The sequence below is a fragment of the Pan troglodytes genome, chromosome 6 (genome assembly GCF_028858775.2).
Source record: "Pan troglodytes isolate AG18354 chromosome 6, NHGRI_mPanTro3-v2.0_pri, whole genome shotgun sequence".
NCBI lineage: Eukaryota > Metazoa > Chordata > Mammalia > Primates > Hominidae > Pan > Pan troglodytes.
This window is the reverse complement of record NC_072404.2, coordinates 32,627,747-32,647,800: the sequence shown is the minus strand read 5'-3', so window position 1 is coordinate 32,647,800 and position 20,054 is coordinate 32,627,747. Positions and strand designations below refer to the sequence as shown.

At 35.4% G+C, this 20,054-nt stretch overlaps 1 protein-coding gene across 16 annotated transcripts in view; it reads left to right on the top strand.

Moving 5' to 3' along the window:
- SKAP2 (src kinase associated phosphoprotein 2) overlaps nt 1–20,054 on the top strand; it is a 207,734-nt gene that overhangs the window by 20,847 nt on the left and 166,833 nt on the right. For 14 of the 16 annotated variants that reach the window (XM_009452811.4, XM_063814143.1, XM_063814137.1 and 11 more), the window contains exon 4: nt 143–250. In XM_009452811.4, coding sequence (XP_009451086.1) covers nt 143–250 — 108 coding nt within the window. Of the gene's footprint in view, nt 1–38; nt 251–20,054 lie in introns of all 16 variants that reach the window. The other 2 variants (XM_063814144.1, XM_063814145.1) reach the window with 1 other exon arrangement.

Sequence of the window (20,054 nt, the reverse complement as noted above, 5' to 3'; positions counted from 1 at the left end):
TTTCTTTGTTTTTCCATGACAATGACTCAATTTACTAGTAGAATTTACCTCTTCTAACAAAGTAACATTAACATTAAGTAACATTACTTTAAATGGCTAAAGTATAAAAGGCATTTCTCTGATTTTTTTTTTTTTTTAACAGGTGATGCAGAAGATGGGGAAGAATATGATGACCCTTTTGCTGGGCCTCCAGACACTATTTCATTAGCCTCAGAACGATATGATAAAGATGATGAAGCCCCCTCTGATGGTATGTGACATTTTCCCACGTAACTCTGATACTCACACAAAACAATGCTGTATATATGGGTGGTAGTTTTATGAGAAAGCAGATGAACATAGAGGCTTCGGTTAACTTACCTTTACCAAAACCTTTTAAGGAACAGAAGAGCTCTCTCTAGTGGTTCTGGTGAGGTTTTCCTAAGTATGTAGTTGGTTCTTTTTCTTGGAAATTTTCTTCACTAAAATTTTTGAGAGAGTGCCTGTATCATCATATGAATATTCTTAGTAACAGTTTGTTAGTTAATTTAATATTATCAGATTCTTGCTTAATTTTATTGTGCTACTTGAAGGCTTACTGTATTATTTATTTTATAAATAATAAAAAAGATTTTTGATCTATTTTTTTCTGAAAACTTTATACAAAATGAGTTAATAAAATATTAAGTTAATTTTCCGACATTGCCTCTTCACACTGAGACAGGTTTTTATCAAGTGCTTCTTTTAATGCGCATTTTCATTTTTATATTGTCACTTAAAAGTGGACCGTATTATGCAGTAATATTGCAGTGTTTGTATTAACTGAATTAGTGATAAATTTATCTCTTAGTAATTTCTAAAAGCTATTGAATGTTGCCAAAGTTATGAAACTTGTTTTTAGTGTAGTATGTACTTTCTCTGTTATAGCCATTGAGTACATCTGCATTATAGAAACCTTATAAGGGTAATATATAGTTATAAATTAAGAATGTGTATCAATAAATTAGTCATGCATATTAATTTGTAGCACTCAAAGTTTCACATAGACATAGACATGAATAATACCTTCTGCCACTATGTGATGATCAAACTGTGCAGTTCCATCTCTAAATACAATTGCTGAATGAAAATATGCTTCCTGCAACAGAGCACTCCACATTTTATGTTATCCAGATTATTCCCTTTGGAAACATAAATTGCTTTTATGAGGTATAAAATTATGTCTATTGCAGAATGGGGATAAGTCAAGTACATGCATAAGTGATAAACATTCTAACCAGTGATTCAGTACAAAACAATCTTTTTTTATATCCAGAACTTTGTACAAAGTGTAGCAATAATAGTCATATCTATTTTATGTTGAATTTTATGCTTCGGCAAACATTTAATTTCTATTTTTAAAGGGAGGGTTTTTTTTTACTGTTATATTCACTTTCTATCTTTTAAAGAGATAAACATTTCTTTTCTCTTCACCAAAACAGAGCATTACCCTTTCCAACCTCATCTTCAAAAGCATTTCTACTAGAAAATGTTTTATAATCAAAGGAATAATATTTTCAGGAAAAACAATGAATTATTATTTAAGTGGTACTATTTTTCAGACACATTACAATTGCTTTATTTCTCTGTAAAATGTTGGTATATATGAATGTATGTGTGTATACACACACACAGACAGAATATTTATACTAAGAGAGACATACGGAGAATATATTCATAGACTATATAGACATAGTTTCTTAAAATAGCATAAACATTTTGATATACAGGGGAGTGCTATGTGTATTCTTGAAAAATGTGCAACCTAAAAACAAATACAACAATTAAATATATATGAGAGCCAGAAATCCTCTAGTAGCTTGTTAGAAAAAGTAAATTATTATTAAATTATAGTGCATTTACATTATTGTTTTCTTTTTAATAGTAAATAATTTATCATATATTTTTATAACCAAATATTCAGGAAATACACTAAAAGATTGTTGTTAAAAGGTTATTTTATTGATTTTAAATATTATTTAATAACATTTATATGTAACATCAAGTTTTTTTGTTAATAGTGCCTATTCATTAGTGTTTAAGCAATTCTTGAGCAGATTAAAACTTTTACCTGTAGTATTACTCATTTTTGATATATAAATAATACTGTTTTTGATACTTTCACATTTTATTCTAAGAATATCATTATTAAAATTAATTTTTAAACTACCACTTGGACATTTAATATTCACTCTAAAATATCATCTCAATGTATCAGTTTTTCTCTCTTCAACTTAGATTTTGTGTGTGTTCTCTTTACTTTGATGAATAAATTTGCTTCATTATGTGACCTCAGTCCAATAATATATTAATTATAAAAAAGATAATGCATTTAACAATAAGCATAACCGAATTAGCACAGGTCACCAAAAGGCCTTTTGTCAAATCAGATTGTTGTTTTGTCCTTTTGACTTTTACCTTATGGAAGGCACTAACAAAGTATCTAAACTTCAATGGGTTATAAACTCTAAACATGATATGTATTTTTCATAATGCTAATGTAATTTTCAAGGTACTGAAAAGGTCAAACCTGCACATCTCTATGTGCATTCTAAGTCTGTCTTTTGCTTTAATATTTCTTTTTCTCTGTTCCTCTGGTTCAAAAGTTCACTCAGTTCCCAAATGGCCACCTAATTTTCCAGTTATTCCCCCAAGCCATATGTGTTTTGGTTTCTTTATGGTTTATTAGGTACTGTAGGAAAGTAGCATAAGTTATATCTTCTAATGAAATTCAAGCACACTTCAGTGATGCTTCGACTTGATTGCTGGTAGCAATTAAATCACAGCCAAGGAGAATAATGCATAATCTTACAAGGTCCAGGCACCGTATAGAAATTGAATGGGGATGAAAACAACAAAAAGAAAGTTTCCAAACCCTGCCAGGTACGTTGTTTTCAGCCTGCCTTTTTTTTTTTATTGGCCAACTGCCTGATTGATAGCAAAATCATAACTTGCTGCATGCTAACAGGCAGAGTTCACTTGTAGGTTATTGTGAGCTGATAAAGGGTTAGATGCAGTTTTGATTTTCGCATTGGACCTTGGTACACCAGATTAATGGAATTTCAATGAGAGACTAGAGTAGCCACAGCTTTGTCAGAGAAACAGATGGAGATTCTATAGTCATGTCTACTCATTAATACTAGTTGCCTGAAAGGTGTGCTGCTTCTCTATACAAAAGAGTTGATATAATTGATTTTTGAGTTGTACATTGGAAAAAAGTACCTTATTGATTACTAGAATTGTAACATAGATGGTGACAGATTTTTGTATAGCTCGTAGCTTAAAAATATTGTACTTTGTAAATTTTTCTTTTCCCTCTTTGGAAATGCTTCTTATGTTTTATATTTTTTGAGAAGAACTACATTTTGAGACCAATAGCAAAAAAAGAGAGAATGACATGCCAACTACCTTTTTAGGAAAAAGAATAAGAGTCTGTATTTTATTTATAAATGATTGCATGACTGCTGTGAGAGTTTCATTTTGATATTCTATTTAGAAGAAAGTATACTTATTAGAAGTTTCATTTTATTAGCTTTATGCTTGATTTTTTTCTGGAAAACAAAAAAATCATAATAGTTTCTAGACTATTGTAGATCACTGTTAGAAGTTTTATGCTATCATGTGGCTGGATATATTGGAGTTTCAGTATAAATGGTGCATGTCAGTAATCAGATAAAGTTAGAGATAATGAGATTTACAACCTTGAAGAATATCCCTTTCTGTACACTTTAAAATGTTTAGACACTAAGGTGGGTAGATATAGAGTAGACTTTAGACACCATATAATTACTTGGGTTTCCATTTTTCTATTCTGAAATCATTTTTCATTCATTTTTGTCATTTGTGAAAGAAAGCTTCTAACTATATAGCACTATGGAAAGTCCCTAAGGTAAGGTGAAAGGATTCAGTGAGCTAGAAGACATATATTGGCTCTGCCCCTCGACGATAGGTCGAAGGATCCCAGTAGATGTATGTTACAAATCTGATTCAGTCCTAGACCATAATGACTTTGTGGATAAAAATCTGAAACCTCTAGGGTGTGAATACAGGAAGGCTAAAATGAAGCTGAAAATATAAAACAGTCATTTATTGTCCTGGTGTCTTTCTAACTAAAAATTTCTGAATAACCTAGGCTACTGAAAGGCTGTGGGCATTGCGAGACATAGGTTTGTGTGAAGAAATTTTTTTTTAGGAATGGAACTATTTTTTAAATCTCAGGGATTAAGAAAAAGGCTGAACTATTACCATAATCTATAATATTAAAAATTTTTTTGGTATACTTTCCTTTACAAGAATCCAATGTACAAAAATTTGGATTAATAAAGCATGTAAATCATTTTTTCCAACAGATTTCTTTAGAAAGATTGTCTCCAGGATGCCTATAAATAATTAGCTCTTAGAAAGTGTCTAAAACAGGCTTAGATATAAACCTGTCCATGTGCACAACATAAATTTAGTGTACCAAATTTTTGAGGAAGACTTTTTTTGTGTAAAATTAGGTGTAGCACTAATCAGTTCTTACAAAAGCCACGAAATAGATGTTTTACTTTTCTCTCATATCAGTAGAGTATGAAACAATGTTTAAAACTGGAAAAAAAGGTTTTTTTCAATAACTTAGCATTTAGGATAACTATGAAACAATGTTTAAAACTAGAAAAAAAAATTTTCAATAACTTAGCATTTAGGGTGTTTTTAACCCACTATCATATTTTTGACACCTGAAATTAACTTTTGTATTTTGTTCTAAAAAATTCAATTAATTTGCAATTTGCACATATTTTTGCATATATAACATGTATCAACATTTCACTTTTGTTTTTAAAATTTTTGGGTTGTCTTAATATGCCAAATTGTTAGCTTATGTATGTTTTAGCAGTTTAATAACAATGATTATTTTAGTCATTGTGCTATGTGTATAGCACAGTTTCAAGTATTTTGGTGGAAGAGAAGGGATTATAGTTGAGGAAATGACAGAAAGTAGAGGACATATTTTTAATCCTCAAGGTATATATTGTGCAATTGGGGATATAAAGTACACAGATGTAAAATACTTTTGTGATACAAAGGTATATATTAGTAAATAAAACACATAGCCATTGAGAATTATCTTTCTAAGTTTTTATGCTATTGATCAGGAAAATTCATCAGAATAAAACAGAGTGGACGGATGATACTATAACAAAGTGGACTAGATACGAAAGACTGCAAAGGTTAAGTAAAACTCAACATTATGAAAAACAATGCATCTTTAATTCAGCAAATTAGCAGTTATTTACACAGTACATGAAGAGGAGAACAAGATACTTGGACAGGGCAATTGGGGGTGAATAAGATAAAGTTCCTATTTTTAAGAAAAATGTAATCTAGATGGCAGGAGAAGATAATCACCTAGAATAAGGTAACTAGCAATCTAGGTTATATTAAACCAGATTCCAAAAATAATAAATACTACGTGCTACAATATTCAATTGATTTAGTCTATACCAAGGCAAGTAGTTGGTTTCATTGATTTTACTTCCTGATGTATTGGCTGAATCAGCCATATGTTTTAGCATCCTGTCAAAAAAACCACAGCATAAACTTTATGCCTAAATTCTAAGAGATTGTGGAGGGAGGGCCTTTTATTTAAGTGAGTTTTATGTGGGTCTTGAGGTTTGTTGCAGAGAATGGGAAAACAAACTGAAAAGAACTTTTGGAGTTCAAGCTCAGAAACCAGGTTTTCATTATAATTGATGATAACTTTTTTGTCAAGGACAAGTTGCTTAGGCCTTTTTGGATTTTTATTTTCTGGTATGTGAAATGAAGAGTTAGAACCGGGTAATTGCTTAGACGTTCCCTAGAGCACTAAATGCTTGTGTCCCCACATTTCAGAATTAGTAAATTGAATGGTGGCAGTGAGGTGAGGTGATCTGCGTGGGGAAGATATGGGTGATGACCAGAGGTGGTATTGAATAGGAAGGAGTGGAGGGGGTCTTGGAGGTAGGTGCATGATTTATAGTAGGAGCTGAATGCCAAATTAAGGAATTTACCTTTGATTTGGTAGTCATTAAGAGATCCCTGAAGGAGTATACTGAAGTGAGGGATGCAGATTTGAGGGATATTGTCCTGGAAGTTAAATGTAGGTTAAATTAAGGCGTAGAGACCATCTAGTGGAGGTAGCAAGCTAATGCTTTGCTACATTACTTATTTTTAATCATGACAGTATCTCTATGAAGTAGAGTACTATCACTATTTGACAAATGAGGAAACCTAAAATAGAGAGGTTAAGTGATATGCCCAATGGCGTATAGCTACATAGTGGCAGAACTGGAATTTGAATTCATGTCTGTCAACTGTAAGGATCATGCTCTGCTCTTAAAAGAGTTACTTTTTCCCTCTTCCCAGCTAGCATACTGCTCTGCTGCTTTTGATTAAGGGAGTGTTGATAAGACTCTGGGTTAGAGAGGTGGATATTGTACTGAAAAGGAAGTGATTTTCTAGCCCTTTCCTACTCAAAGTATGGTCAGTAGACCAACAGTATCAGCATCATCTGGGAGCTTGTTAGAAACGCTAAGTCTCTGTCTCCACCTAATATAGTTTGGATATTTATCTCCGCCCAAATCACATGTTGAATTGTAATTCCCAGTGCTGGAGGTGGGGCCTGTTGGGGGGTGTTTGGATCATGGGGCAGATCCCTCATGGCCTCGTGCTGTCTTCGTGACAGTGAGTTCTTGTGAAATCTGGTCATTTAAAAGTATGTGGCACCTCCCAACCCCACTCTCTGTCTCTTGTTCTTTTACCGTGTGTTGTGCCTGCTCCCGCTTTGCCTTCCACCATGATTGTAAGCTTCCTGAGGCTTTCTCAGAAGCCAAGCAGATGTCCAGTGCCATGCTTCCTGTACAGCCTTCAGAACCATAAGCCAATTAAACCTCTTTTTTTCTCTTATTATTATACTTTAAGTTCTGGGGTACATGTGCAGAGCGTGCAGGTTTGTTACATAGGTATACATGTGCCATGGTGGTTTGCTGCACCCATCAACCCATCATCTACATTAGGTATTTCTCCTAATGCTATCCCTCCCCTAGCCCCCAACCCCCTGACAGGCCATGGTGTGTGATGTTCCCCTCCCTGCGTCCATGTGTTCTCATTGTTCAACTCCCACTTATGAGTGAGAACATGCAATGTTTGGTTTTCTGTTCTTGTGTTAGTTTGCTGAGAATGATGGTTTCCAGCTTCATCTGTGACCCTGCAAAGGACACGAACTCATCCTTTTTTATGGCTGCATAGTATTCCATGGTGTATATGTGCCACATTTTCTTTATCCAGTCTATCATTGATGCATTTGGGTTGGCTCCAAGTCTTTGCTATTGTGAACAGTGCTGTGATAAACATACGTGTTCATGTATCTTTATAGTAGAATGATTTATAATCCTTTGGGTATACACCCAGTATTGGGATTGCTGGGTCAAATGGTATTTCTGGTTCTAGATCCTTGAGGAATCGTCACACTGTCTTCCACAATGGTTGAACTAATTTACACTCCCACCAACAGTGTAAAAGCATTCCTATTTCTCCACATCCTCTCCAGCATCTGTTGTTTCCTGACTTTTTAATGATCACTGTTCTAACTGGTGTAAGATGGTATCTCATGGTGGTTTGATTTTCATTTCTCTCATGTCCAGTGATGATGAGCTTTTCTTCTTATGTTTTTGGCCGCATAAATGTCTTCTTTTGAGAAGTGTCTGTTCATATCCTTCGCCCACTTTTTGATGGAGTTGTTTGTTTTTTTCTTGTAATTTAAGTTCTTTGTAGATTCTGCATATTAGCCCTTTGTCAGATGGATAGATTGCAAAATTTTTCTCCCATTCTGTAGGTTGCCTGTTCACTCTGATGATAGTTTCTTTTGCTGTGCAGAAGCTCTTTAGTTTAATTAGGTTGCATGTGTCAATTCTGGCTTTTGTTGCCATTGCTTTTGGTGTTTTAGTCATGAAGTCTTTGCCCATGCCTATGTACTGAATGGTATAGCCTAGGTTTTCTTTTAGGGTTTTTATGGTTTTATGTCTTGCATTTAAGGCTTTAATCCAACTCGAGTTAATTTTTGTATAAGATGTAAGGAAGGGGTCCAGTTTCAGTTTTCTGCATATGGCTGGCCAGTTTTCCCAACAGCATTTATTAAATAGGGAATCATTTCCCCATTGCTTGTTTTTGTCAGGTTTGTCAAAGATCAGATGGTTGTAGATGTGTGGCATTATTTCTGTGGCCTCTTTTCTGTTCCGTTGGTCTATGTATCTGTTTTGGTACCAGTGCCATGCTGTTTTGGTTACTGTAACCTTGTAATATAGTTTGAAGTCAGATAGGGTGATGCCTCCAGCTTTGTTCTTTTTTGTTTAGGATTGTCTTGGCTATACGGGCTCTTTTTTGGTTCCGTATGAAATTTAAAGTAGTTTTTTCTAATTCTGTGAAGAAAGTCAGTGGTAGCTTGATGGGGATAGCATTGAATCTATAAATTACTTTGGGTAGTATGGCCATTTTTCATGATATTGATTCTTCCTATCCATAAGCATGGAATATTTTTCCATTTGTATGTGTTCTCTCTTATTTCCTTGAGCAGTGGTTTGTAGTTCTCCTTGAAGAGGTCCTTCACATCTTCTGTAAGTTGTATTCCTAGGTATTTTATTATTCTTGTTGCAGTTGTGAATGGGAGTTCACTCATGATTTGGCTGTTTGTCTATTATTGGTGTATAGGAATGCTTGTGATTTTTGCACATTGATTTTGTATCCTGAGTCTTTGCTGAGGTTGCTTATCAGCTTAAGGAGATTTTGGGCAGAGATGAGGGGGTTTTCTAAATATACAATCATGTCATCTGCAAACAGACAATTTGTCTCCCTCTCTTCCTGTTTGAATACCCTTATTTCTTTCTCTTGCCTGATTGCCCTGACCAGAACTTCCAATACTATGTTGAGTAGGAGTGGTGAGAGAGGGCATCCTTGTCTTGTGCCAGTTTTCAAAGGGAATGCTTCCAGCTTTTGCCCATTCAGTATGATATTGGCTGTGGGTTTGTCAAAAATAGGCTCTTATTATTTTGAGATACATTCCATCAATACCTACTTTATTGAGAGTTTTTCGCATGAAGGGCTGCTGAATTTTATCGAAGGCCTTTTCTGCATCTTTTGAGATAATCTTGTGGTTTTTGTCATTAGTTCTGTTTATGTGATGGATTATGTTTATTGATTTGCATATGTCAAACCAGCCTTGCATCCCAGGGACGAAGCCAACTTGATTGTGGTGGATAAGCTTTTTGATGTGCTGCTGGATTTTGTTTGCCAGTATTTCATTGAGGATTTTTACATCAATGTTCATCAGGGATATTGGCCTGAAATTTTCTTTTTTTATTGTGTCTCTGCCAGGTTTTGGTATCAGGATGATGCTGGCCTCATAAAATGTGTTAGGGAGGAGTCCCTCTTTTTCTGTTGTTTGGAATAGTTTCAGAAGGAATGGTACCAGATCCTCTTTGTACCTCTGGTAGAATTCGGCTGTGAATCCGTCTGGTCCTGGGCCTTTTTTGGTTGGTAGGCTGTTAATTACTGCCTCAATTTCAGAACTTGTTATGGGTCTATTCAGAGATTTGACTTCTTCCTGGTTTAGCCTTGGGAGGGTGTATGCGTCCAGGAATTCATCCATTTCTTTTAGATTTTCTAGTTTATTTGCATAGAGGTGTTTATAGTATTTTCTGATGGTAGTTTGTATTTCTGTGGGATCAGTTGTGATATCCCCTTCATCATTTTTTATTGAGTCTATTTGATTCTTCTCTCTTTTCTTCTTTATTAGTCTGGTTAGTGGTCCATCTATTTTCTTGATCTTTTCAAAACACCAGCTCCTGAATTCATTGATTTTTTGAATGTTTTTTTTTGTGTCTCTATCTCCTTCAGTTCTGCTCTGATCTTAGTTATTTCTTGTCTTCTGCTAGCTTTTGAATTTGTTTGCTCTTGCTTCTCTAGTTCTTTTAAATGTGATGTTAGGTTGTCAATTTTAGATCTTTTCTGCTTTCTCTTATGGTGATTTAGTGCTATAAATTTCCTCTAAACACTGCTTTAGCTGTGTACCAGAGATTCTGGTACATTGTGTCTTTGTTCTCATTGGTTTCAAAGAACTTATTTATTTCTGCCTTAATTTTGTTATTTACCCAGTAGTGATTCAGGAGCAGGTTGTTCAGTTTCCATGTAGTTGTGCGGTGTTGAGTGAGTTTCTTAATCCTGAGTTCTAATTTGCTTGCACTGTGGTCTGAGAGACTGTTTGTTATGATTTCTGTTCTTTTGCGTTTACTGAGGAGTGTTTTACTTCCAATTATGTGGTCAATTTTAGAATAAGTGCAATGTGGTGCTGGGAAGAATGTATATTCTGTTGATTTGGGGTGGAGAGTTCTGTAGATGTCTATTAGGTCTGCTTGGTCCAGTGCTGAGCTCAAGTCCTGAATATCCTTGTTAATTTTCTGTCTCATTGATCTAATATTGACCGGTATCATTGTGTGGGAGTCTAAGTCTCTTTGTGGGTCTCTAAGAACATGCTTTATGAATCTGGGTGCTCCTGTATTGGGTGCATATATATTTAGGATAGTTAGCTCTTCTTGTTGCATTGATGTCTTTACCATTATGTAATGCCCTTCTTTGTCTCTTTTGATCTTTGTTGGTTTAATGTCTGTTTTATCAGAGACTAGGATTGCAACCCCTGCTTTTTATTGCTTTCCATTTGCTTGGTAAATATTCCTCCATCCCTTTATTTTGACCCTTTGTATGTCTTTGCATGTGAGATGGGTCTCCTGAATACAGCACACCTATGGGTGTTGACTCTATCCAATCTAATCTGCCAGTCTGTGTCTTTTTTTTTTTGAGACGGAGTCTTGCTCTTTGTCACCCAGGCTGGAGTGCAGTGGCGTGATCTCAGCTCACTGCAAGCTCTGCCTCCTGGGTTCACTCCATTCTCCTGCCTCAGCCTCCTGAGTAGCTGGGACTACAGGTGCCTGCCACCACTCCTGGCTAATTTTTTTTGTGTTTTTAGTAGAGATGGGTTTCACCGTGTTAGCCAGGATGGTCTCGATCCCCTGACCTTGTGATCCGCCCGCCTCACAGTTTGTGTCTTTTAATTCCTAGTTACAGATTTTTGACCCTCTGCATACTTTTTTGGTGCTGGGGTGGTAGGGAGTCTAGAGTTATCTGACACACTGCTCAGCTTCTCTCTTGGTTGCAATGCTCATGGAGAAGGCTTCTTTGGGAGCTAGTTCACTTGCTTAGAGAATGAGAGAGTGGAGTTTGGGATTTAGCCCAAATACACAAGCCTTTACTGCCAGCTGCTTTTGAGGATGGACCCAAGGGTTCTAGCTGCTTTGATTACAGTTCTTTAATGAGTTCTTCATCATCCTGTATCTTTGCTTGTAGCATCTCTGAGTCTTCTCTTTGTGAAAACTAGCACTTATTCTCCTTGGTATCCTCCTGGGCTTAGGTGTCCTCTGCTGTGTCTTCATTACTCCAGTCTCATCTGCTTTCCAGTTGCAAGGAATTACTCAAAAATTTTGGTCCACTTTCTTTACCTTTTCTTGATTACCAGTGTTATTAAAGCTTTCTTCTTTCTTTCTTTTTTAGAGATGGGGTCTTGCTGTGTTGCTCAGGCTGGCCTTGAACTCCTAGGCTCAAGTGATCCTCCTGCCTCAGCTGAGACTCCAGGCATGCACCAGCATGCCTGGCTCAAGGCTTTATTCTTTAAAAACAAACAAAAGGAATTTCAAGAAACTTTAGGAGGAAAGGTTGATGCTTAGTCTATGCTTCCTTTTTAATGACACCAAGAGGCTGCTGTATCCTAAAACTTTTTCATAACTAGTCTATTAGAATCATTGGAAGAAGTAGCTCCCTGGCTACCAGTCAAAGGTAGTCCAAATAAGTATGTCAGTCAAGCCTTAGATATAGTCACTTAGAGTGAATACTAGATTTCTAGAAGAACCAAGATGCTATAAGCAATAGAAAGGAACTGTTCCTTCCTGTAAAAGGACTACAGTGTTGTTTTGGGTAAAAGGTATGCATATCTAATAGTTGGAAACCTTACCAACTTTATTCAGTTACAGAAATGTGTGGCATTGACCATAAATACTCTAAGAGGTTAAAGACGGAAGAAGCTATTGCCAACTGGTGTCAGTGGTTAGATGTTTTATGGAAGAAGTTGGAGTTTGAACTAGAATTTAGTAAGGGTGGATAGAAATTTAATTAGTAGAGAATGGAAGGAAGAATACTTTCTACATAAGTTAAGGGAATGAGGGACAAGGGGAAACGGAGCTGGAAATGACCATAGTTTGATGAACTGTGGAAAGACTAACATGACTGAGAAAGGCTGGAGAATGGGAGATGAGGATTGACAAGGGTGGCATGTGAAAAGTTTTGGCTCTGGCTTCAGGTATTTATTTTAGAGTGACTAAGGTATGGGATAGGACATACCTTAGTCACTCTAAAAATGAAACATAGTAGTTAAGAACATACTGCCTGGGTTCAAATACTTCATTACCTGTCTCTGTGACCTCCAGCAAATTTCTTAACTTTTCAGAGTCTTCTCATCTGTCAAATTAAGGATAATAATAGTATCTATAACCTATGGTTAGTCTTAGGATTGAGTAGGATAAGGTATATAAAAAGTTTAGAATACTTCCTGACCCATAGTAAAGGCATATTAAATGCGAGTTAGTATTGTTATCCAGTCAATTTTAGGGATTATCTTAAATAAATTTTCCTTTTTGTGTTTGACACAACTGTTTGTGAGTGTTGTCTACTTCTATACTATATAGCTCATATGTTTTACTGGCTAAGTTGAATTTTGTAGGATTTGCAGTTGGAAGTTTTAGGGATTCCATATACACAATCATTTTTTCAACAGGGTATTCTGTGTTGAAAACTGTTAGTGGTTAAATTTGCTATAGCAAATATATCATGCCTTTTTCTTGAACCCTTGTACTTCTTTGTGCCTTGACTTCTTTCTGTTGAGTAATGAGAATGTAAGAAAAAAGAAATTTTATACCTGGAAAAATTTTATACATAGGCATCATGAGCCTTGGGAAGGAGTCACTGTGTTTGATACATGAGCTTGATAGCTAGTGACTAAAAATTTACAAACTTTTAAGAACATTTGAATGAGTTTGGACTGCATTAGAAGATCACTTATGAAGCTATATATGAAAATAAGTGGGGAAAAAATGGTCCCAAATTATTAGGAAACAAGGCTGCCAATCAAAACCTCATAATTCTCATTCAAGAACTGAATGGTATAATGCTAAAGACAATAACAAATCCAAACAGAAAAAGTAGTACACATAACTAAAATGCAGGGCTGCAAAGTCATTAGTAGCAAATAAATGCCCTGTTAATAAATAAGCCCAGAGAGGATTAGGGCAAAACTGTATATTATTTTTACAAAAATTAAACACAGAGAAGGTACCATTCTCCAGCTTTCACATGTGCTTATCAAAGTATTTCTTTTTCAAAACTCAGAGTTGATATCAGGGTCCTTGCTTCACACTTGAGGAAAAATTAAGTATGCTATAGATTTAAAAATAACATAAATACTATTGAAGAAAATATCTCTGCAAGGAAGGTATAAGAATTAGCTCAGGTAAATTATTTTCTTGAGCTCGTTATATATGAATAGCACATTGATTTACAGAATTGAGGGTAAGACTTAAGCAATTTTAAAATTAAACCTTCTAAAATTATGGCTTGAGAAGACATGCATTTATTGAGTTAAAAGAGATTATTTTGATTTTACATAGTTTACCAACAGTTTAGGGGTAGGGTCTAGGATTCTTAAAGTATTTTTTTTTACTCACTTTATTGAGATATATTTAACCATAGAATATACTAATTTAAAGTATACAATTCAGGTGGTTTTTAATATGGTCACAGAATTATGTAAGTATAATCCCAGTCAATTTTAGAACATTTTCATCTCCACGAAAAAGAAACTCCATGCCATGAGTAGTCACTCTCAATTTTCTCCTAACCCTTCTCCTCCATCTCTCTCAAAGGCCTAGGCAACTATGAATCTAATTTCTGTTTCTACAGATTTACATAATGTGGATATTTCATATAAATGGAATCATATATCAGAACTTTGTATGTCTGGCTTTTCTTACTTAGCATAATGTTTTCAAGGTTCATCCAGTATATTACCAGTTCTTTATTCCCTTTTATGGCCCGGTAATGCTTCCTGTGTGGATGTGCCACCTTTTGTTCATCCATCCTCAATTGATGGACATTTGTGTTGTTTACTCTTTTTGACTATTATGAATAATGCACATTTGTGTAAAACTTTTTGTGTTAATATATTTTTTCATTTTTCTTGAGTATATACCTAGGAATGAAATTACTGGATCATATGGTATATTTTGGTTTCATTTTTTGAGGAATTGCCAAACTTTTTCCAAATGACCGCACCATTTTATGTTCCAGCCAGCGATATGTGGGGGTTCTGATTTGTCCACAATTCTCTTCAACACTTACTGTCTTTTTTATTTCGGCCATCCTAGTGAATGTGAAGTGATATCTTACTGTAGTTTTGATTTGCACTTCTGTAATGACTAATAATGTTAATCACCTTTTTATGTGCTTATTGGCCATTTGTATGTTTTTAGAGAATGCCCACTTCAAATTCTTTTCTTATTTTTCATTTGGGTTGGCTTTTTATTGTTTTTTGTTTGTTTGTTTTGAGCCAGAGTCTTGCTTTGTCACCCAAGCTGTAGTGCAGTGTGGTATGATCAGGGCCCTCTGTAGCCTCTACCTCCTGGGCTCAACGAATCCTCTCAACTCAGCCTCTCAAGTAGCTGAGATTACAGGCGCATACGACTACACCCAACTAATTATAAATTAATTTAATTTTTTTGTAGAGACAGGGTTTCACTTTTGTTGCCCAGGCTAGTCTTGAACTCCTGGGCTCAAGCGATCCTTTCATCTTGGCTTGCCAAAGTGTTGAGCCTCCCAAAGTGTTGAGCATAGGCATGAGCCACTGCACCTGGCCTATTTATTGTTAAGTTCTGAGTTATTTATGTATTCTGGATACTAGTTGCTTATCAGATATATGATTGGTAAATATTTTCTCAGTATCTACAGGTTTTCATTTCACTTTCTTGATGGTATCCTTGAAGCACAAAAGTTTTACATTTTGACGAAGTTTAATTTATCTGTGTTTTCTTTTATTACTTGTACTTTATTTATTTATTTTTTTGAGACAGAGTCTCGCTCTGTCGCCCAGGCTGGAGTGCAATGGCGTGATCTCAGCTCACCGCAACCTCTGTCCCCACTGGGTTCCAGTGATTCTCGTGCCTCAGCCTCCCAAGTAGCTGGGACTACAAGCGCACACCACCACACCTGGCTAATTTTTGTATTTTTAGTAGAGACGTGGTTTCATCATGTTGGCCAGGCTGGTCTTGAACTCCTGATCTCAGGTGATCTGCCCACCCCGGCCTCCTAAAGTGCTGGGATTACAGGTGTGAGCCACCGCTCCCGGCCATCACTTGTTCTTTTGTGACATGTTTAAGATGTCTGCCTAACTGAAGATCCTATTTTTTTTTTTTTTTTTTGAGACAGAGTCTCACTCTGTCACCCAGGCTAGAGTGCAGTGGCTCAATCTTGGCTCACTGCAAGCTCTGCCTCCCAGGTTCACGCCATTCTCCTGCCTCAGCCTCCTGAGTAGCTGGGACTACAGGCGCCCACCACCACGCCCGGCTAATTTTTTGTATTTTTAGTAGAGACGGGGTTTCACCGTGTTAGCCAGGATGGTCTTGATCTCCTGACCTGGTGATCTGCCTGCCTCGGCCTCCCAAAGTGCTGGGATTACAGGTGTGAGCCACCGCGCCCGGCCTTGCTATACCTTTTAAGCTCAGTGAACTCTTGAATTCTGTAGCCTTTAACATCGTTCGTTAAAAAGAATTCTTATTTTGTTTATATATCACTATCATTTCTAGCAACATAATACACAGATTTGAAATGTAAATGAAATGTTTGTTGCATTGCAAATACAAACCTATAATCACATGACTCTTCTTTCATATCAGTTTTCCTTAAGTTATTTCAGAGAACACATAGTCTAATAGATCATTTTGTTGACTTTCTGGGTTCTCCGGGGCCAGGCTTTGTCAATACATAGTTATAGCGGTGGGATCTAAGGGGTGCTGTGATCATGGTCTTGGAAAAATGGTTACTGTTGTTAGCTTAACAAAAGAAAGTTAGTTTGTTTATTTGAATTGATCTCTTCTCTCTTGTTAAGATATGTATGTATGTATGAATGTATTTATTTATTTATTTTTTCCCTGTGTCAGTCACATAGGGGACTGAGACACAAAGAGGCCATGTGAATTTTCTAAGCAGCACTCGCTATCAGTGTGTGGCCTAAAGACTGGTCCTGATTTGTGACCTATTTGTTACTGGTCAACGACAACATAAGTACAAAAATTAAGAATAAGCATTTAGAAATGTTTGTAGCAATTTGATATTTCTGCCTTATCTAAGTACGTGATCTTTTTTCTAGTAATTTATGTTTTTGTTGTTGTTGTTATTTTTACAAAAATAGTGGGGTTTGTGATGTCTTGGGAAAAACTGGTTCTTTACCACAGATTGAACCATTGATCTAGGTTCAGAGAGAATTATTTACAGTAGTGCCAGAACTATTTTGATTGCTGGACTTTTTATTTTGAATTCCTATATCTTTCTCTGTATCTTCCTCCATAGCCATAGTCGTATTTTAATTTAAATGTTTAGGTTTATTTTCACTATGGAGAAACTTTAGGCCTTCTAATCCCACATTTCTCATCAAATATACTTTCAGATTCCCATGTCATAATCAGATATTAATTATATTTTTGTATGAGAGTCAAGCAATGGAGCGTGCTGAAAGTTTTTCATTTGGAATATCTAGAGAAAAGGGTAATTGAATTTGAATATCAACTAATTCTTTTTCATACCTAAAAAGCGGAAACATATAATGCCATATTTAAAGACTATGTCAGAAAAGTAATTTCATGCCAGAGATGCTTTTGTGTTGTTTTGTATAAATGCCTCCAGAAGCTCCTCCTTGCTTTTTAATACCACCTGTGAGCTTTTCTATTTTGAACATGCTCATGTCTTTCTTTAACACTAAAGGAGTTTAATAAGAATTATATTTTAATAACAAAAATAGTAAAATTTCTTACCACGGGGAAAAGAAATACACATATATTTCTTTCACTGAATAGGACTTATTTTGGTGTTGGTGTCCTGGGATCTATGTATGTTATAATCCCCTAATACGCTTAAAATAGGATTTCTTTTCTAAAAGAAAATATGTCTTATAAGATGTAATTGATTTTTAAAATAAAAGTAGTAAGAAAGGGTAATAGTGTTGTACGTTTTAGGCAAACTGCTAGATGGAATAAAAGTTTATTTCAATAGATTTTACTTTTAGCTATTTTAGACTTGGGAGAATAAAATGATTAATAAGGTATGTCACTGTCTTTAAGGACTTTATTTATAGATTAGTAGAGACAGGAGAGATATAAATATCAACTAATTCAAGGCAGATTGGTTTAATCACTATTACAAGAAATATAGAAGGAGAAAGAAGACGGTAATTATGGTGGGAATAAAGACAGACTTGATAACATTAATGGCATTTGAACCAGGTCTGGGAGAATAAGATTTTTGATATGTAGAACATGGAGGTAATAGTTTTTCACATTTGTGAAACAGCCTGGTAAAGGGATATATCGGTCAGAACTCTTTGAATGGACAGGACAGAAAAAGAAACCCAACTCAAACTGGCTTAAGCACAAAGCAGAAAGGGAAGTTTATTGGTTCACTTGTGAAAAATGAATAGAATTGGAATCTTGCCTCTTGCCCACCTAGATCCAGGTAGGTGTTCAAACTGTAATGAGTATTCCCACTCACATACTGCTTTCCTATGTGTAGCTTCTTCTTAGAGACACTGTACCCATAGGATGGCTGTGGCAAAGATGACCACCCACCAGCAGCTTCTTAGATATTTCTACCAGGTTAGCAACCCCATTGAAATGGAGATCTCTCAATAATTGCAGCAGGAATCCTTGGCTTGGGTTATGTGCTTATTCTAAATCAATCACTGTGGCGTGTGTGTGTGTGTGTGTGTGTGTGTGTGGGTATTGCACTAATTGGCTAGGTCTGGATCATGTGCCCAAAAAAGAGTTTGTGGAGAGGGGTAAGGCCAGCTTCACCTGATCCCCATGGAGATTTGGGGAGGTACCATTCTCCAAAGGAAAACTGAGGTACTCTTAAAGAAATAAGCAATTCAAAAGCAAAGAGCAGGCAAAAACAGCCACTAAAGGTAGGATATGTGAAAGTATGACTAAACTTAGGTGTTGTAAAAATGTGTATAGAGAGAATAAAAGGCTGGGATAGATAATAGTTATAGATATACATTCAGTAGTGGATATTTCAAGTTCATTAGAGGAGAGTATAATGTTTATGCAGTAGGTTAAAATAATTATTTAGCATGCTAAATTTCGAATTGATTTATAGAGAGAAGAGCTGGAGGCAAAAATAAATGTTAAAACTGTCTAGACTGGTTAATTTTTAAAATTTTATTATTTTTCATTTATTTATTTTCATTAATTCTTCAAACCTTTCATAAGAGCTGATGTTCCAGTTAGTGAAAGTTCTCCTTTTTTTTTTTTTTTTTTTTTTAACTGTTTGCTGTTTGGCCATTATATTCTTTCTCTTTTTAGCAATGTATGAGAAGAGAGGATTAACTAGATAAAATAAACCAATCACTTTTACTTGTTAGCACCTATATGAAAAGGTACAATTGTATAGATTAGAACTAAACAAAAATTAGATTTTTAGATTGTTTGAATTTAATTTGTCTTGGATAGACATGCTTTTTATTTATTTTTTCCTAATTTCTATTCTTTTGTAAAAAACAATTGAGGCAGTTAGCGAAGATACATATATTATACCAAGGTTAAAAAAAAGAGGAAATCAAAGGTGGGGAAAAGGAGGATACATAGGAAAATTAAAGTAAGGCTAGTATTAATATCTGTATCTCAAATGCATACCATAAGTACTGTAGCTTTTGCTGGAGATTACTTACTTATTTGACCCTCGGCTTGCTTGCTTTCTTTGCCAATGCAAAGAAGGAAAACTGATTAGGTGCAAGATTTATAGTGTTCTTGCTATAAAAATAAATCAAGTACTCAAGAGAAATACAGTTCTTAGTACCTGTAGCACTAGGACCTGGTGAAATTTCTTTCAAGGGGGCTTTAAAAAGAATGTCATATAATGTGGTAAATAAAAACCACAAGAGTATATTTAATAATGCTCTGGAGTTCTTTCTGAAAACATCCACCAACATAGGTATGTAGCATAATGCCAAAATACAGCTTAGGACAAGTCATTTTTGTGTGGGGCCAAAATAACAGTCTAGATCAGGGGTTGGCAATCTACAGCCCATGGAGCAAATTTGGCTTGTTGCTATATTTTATAGATAATTATACAGCACAGCCATATGTATTTGCTTACATATTGTCTATGGCTGTGTTCATGCTACAACAGCAGCAGTATGTAGTTGTTACACAGACCATAGTCCCACAAAGCCTGGAATATTTCTAGTCTGACACTTTACTAAAAAAGTTTGTCCATCCTTGGTCTAGATACACAACTCACTGATGGATTGGTTTAAAATTGAGACAGTATACAAAGTGTCTAGAACAAAGGTCTCAAACTGATAGGCCAAGTTACAGATTTGGCCTATAGGTATATTTTGTTTAGCCAAACCAGTATTTGACTTTTGAAAATTTCTGCCAACCCAGAAAAATTCAGATTTATGCCTTCTCTGGGAAAATTGGATAGTCTGGCAATACTGAGCTTACGTTGTGTTTGTCATCCTTTAAAAAGGATGCACCCTCTTTTTCCAATTTGTATTCCTTACTACTATATTACCTCCCAGCACACTATTGTGTGCATTATGTCTACAAAACCCCACACATACTGTAATTTTAAAATGCTTTATTGTTAATAAATGT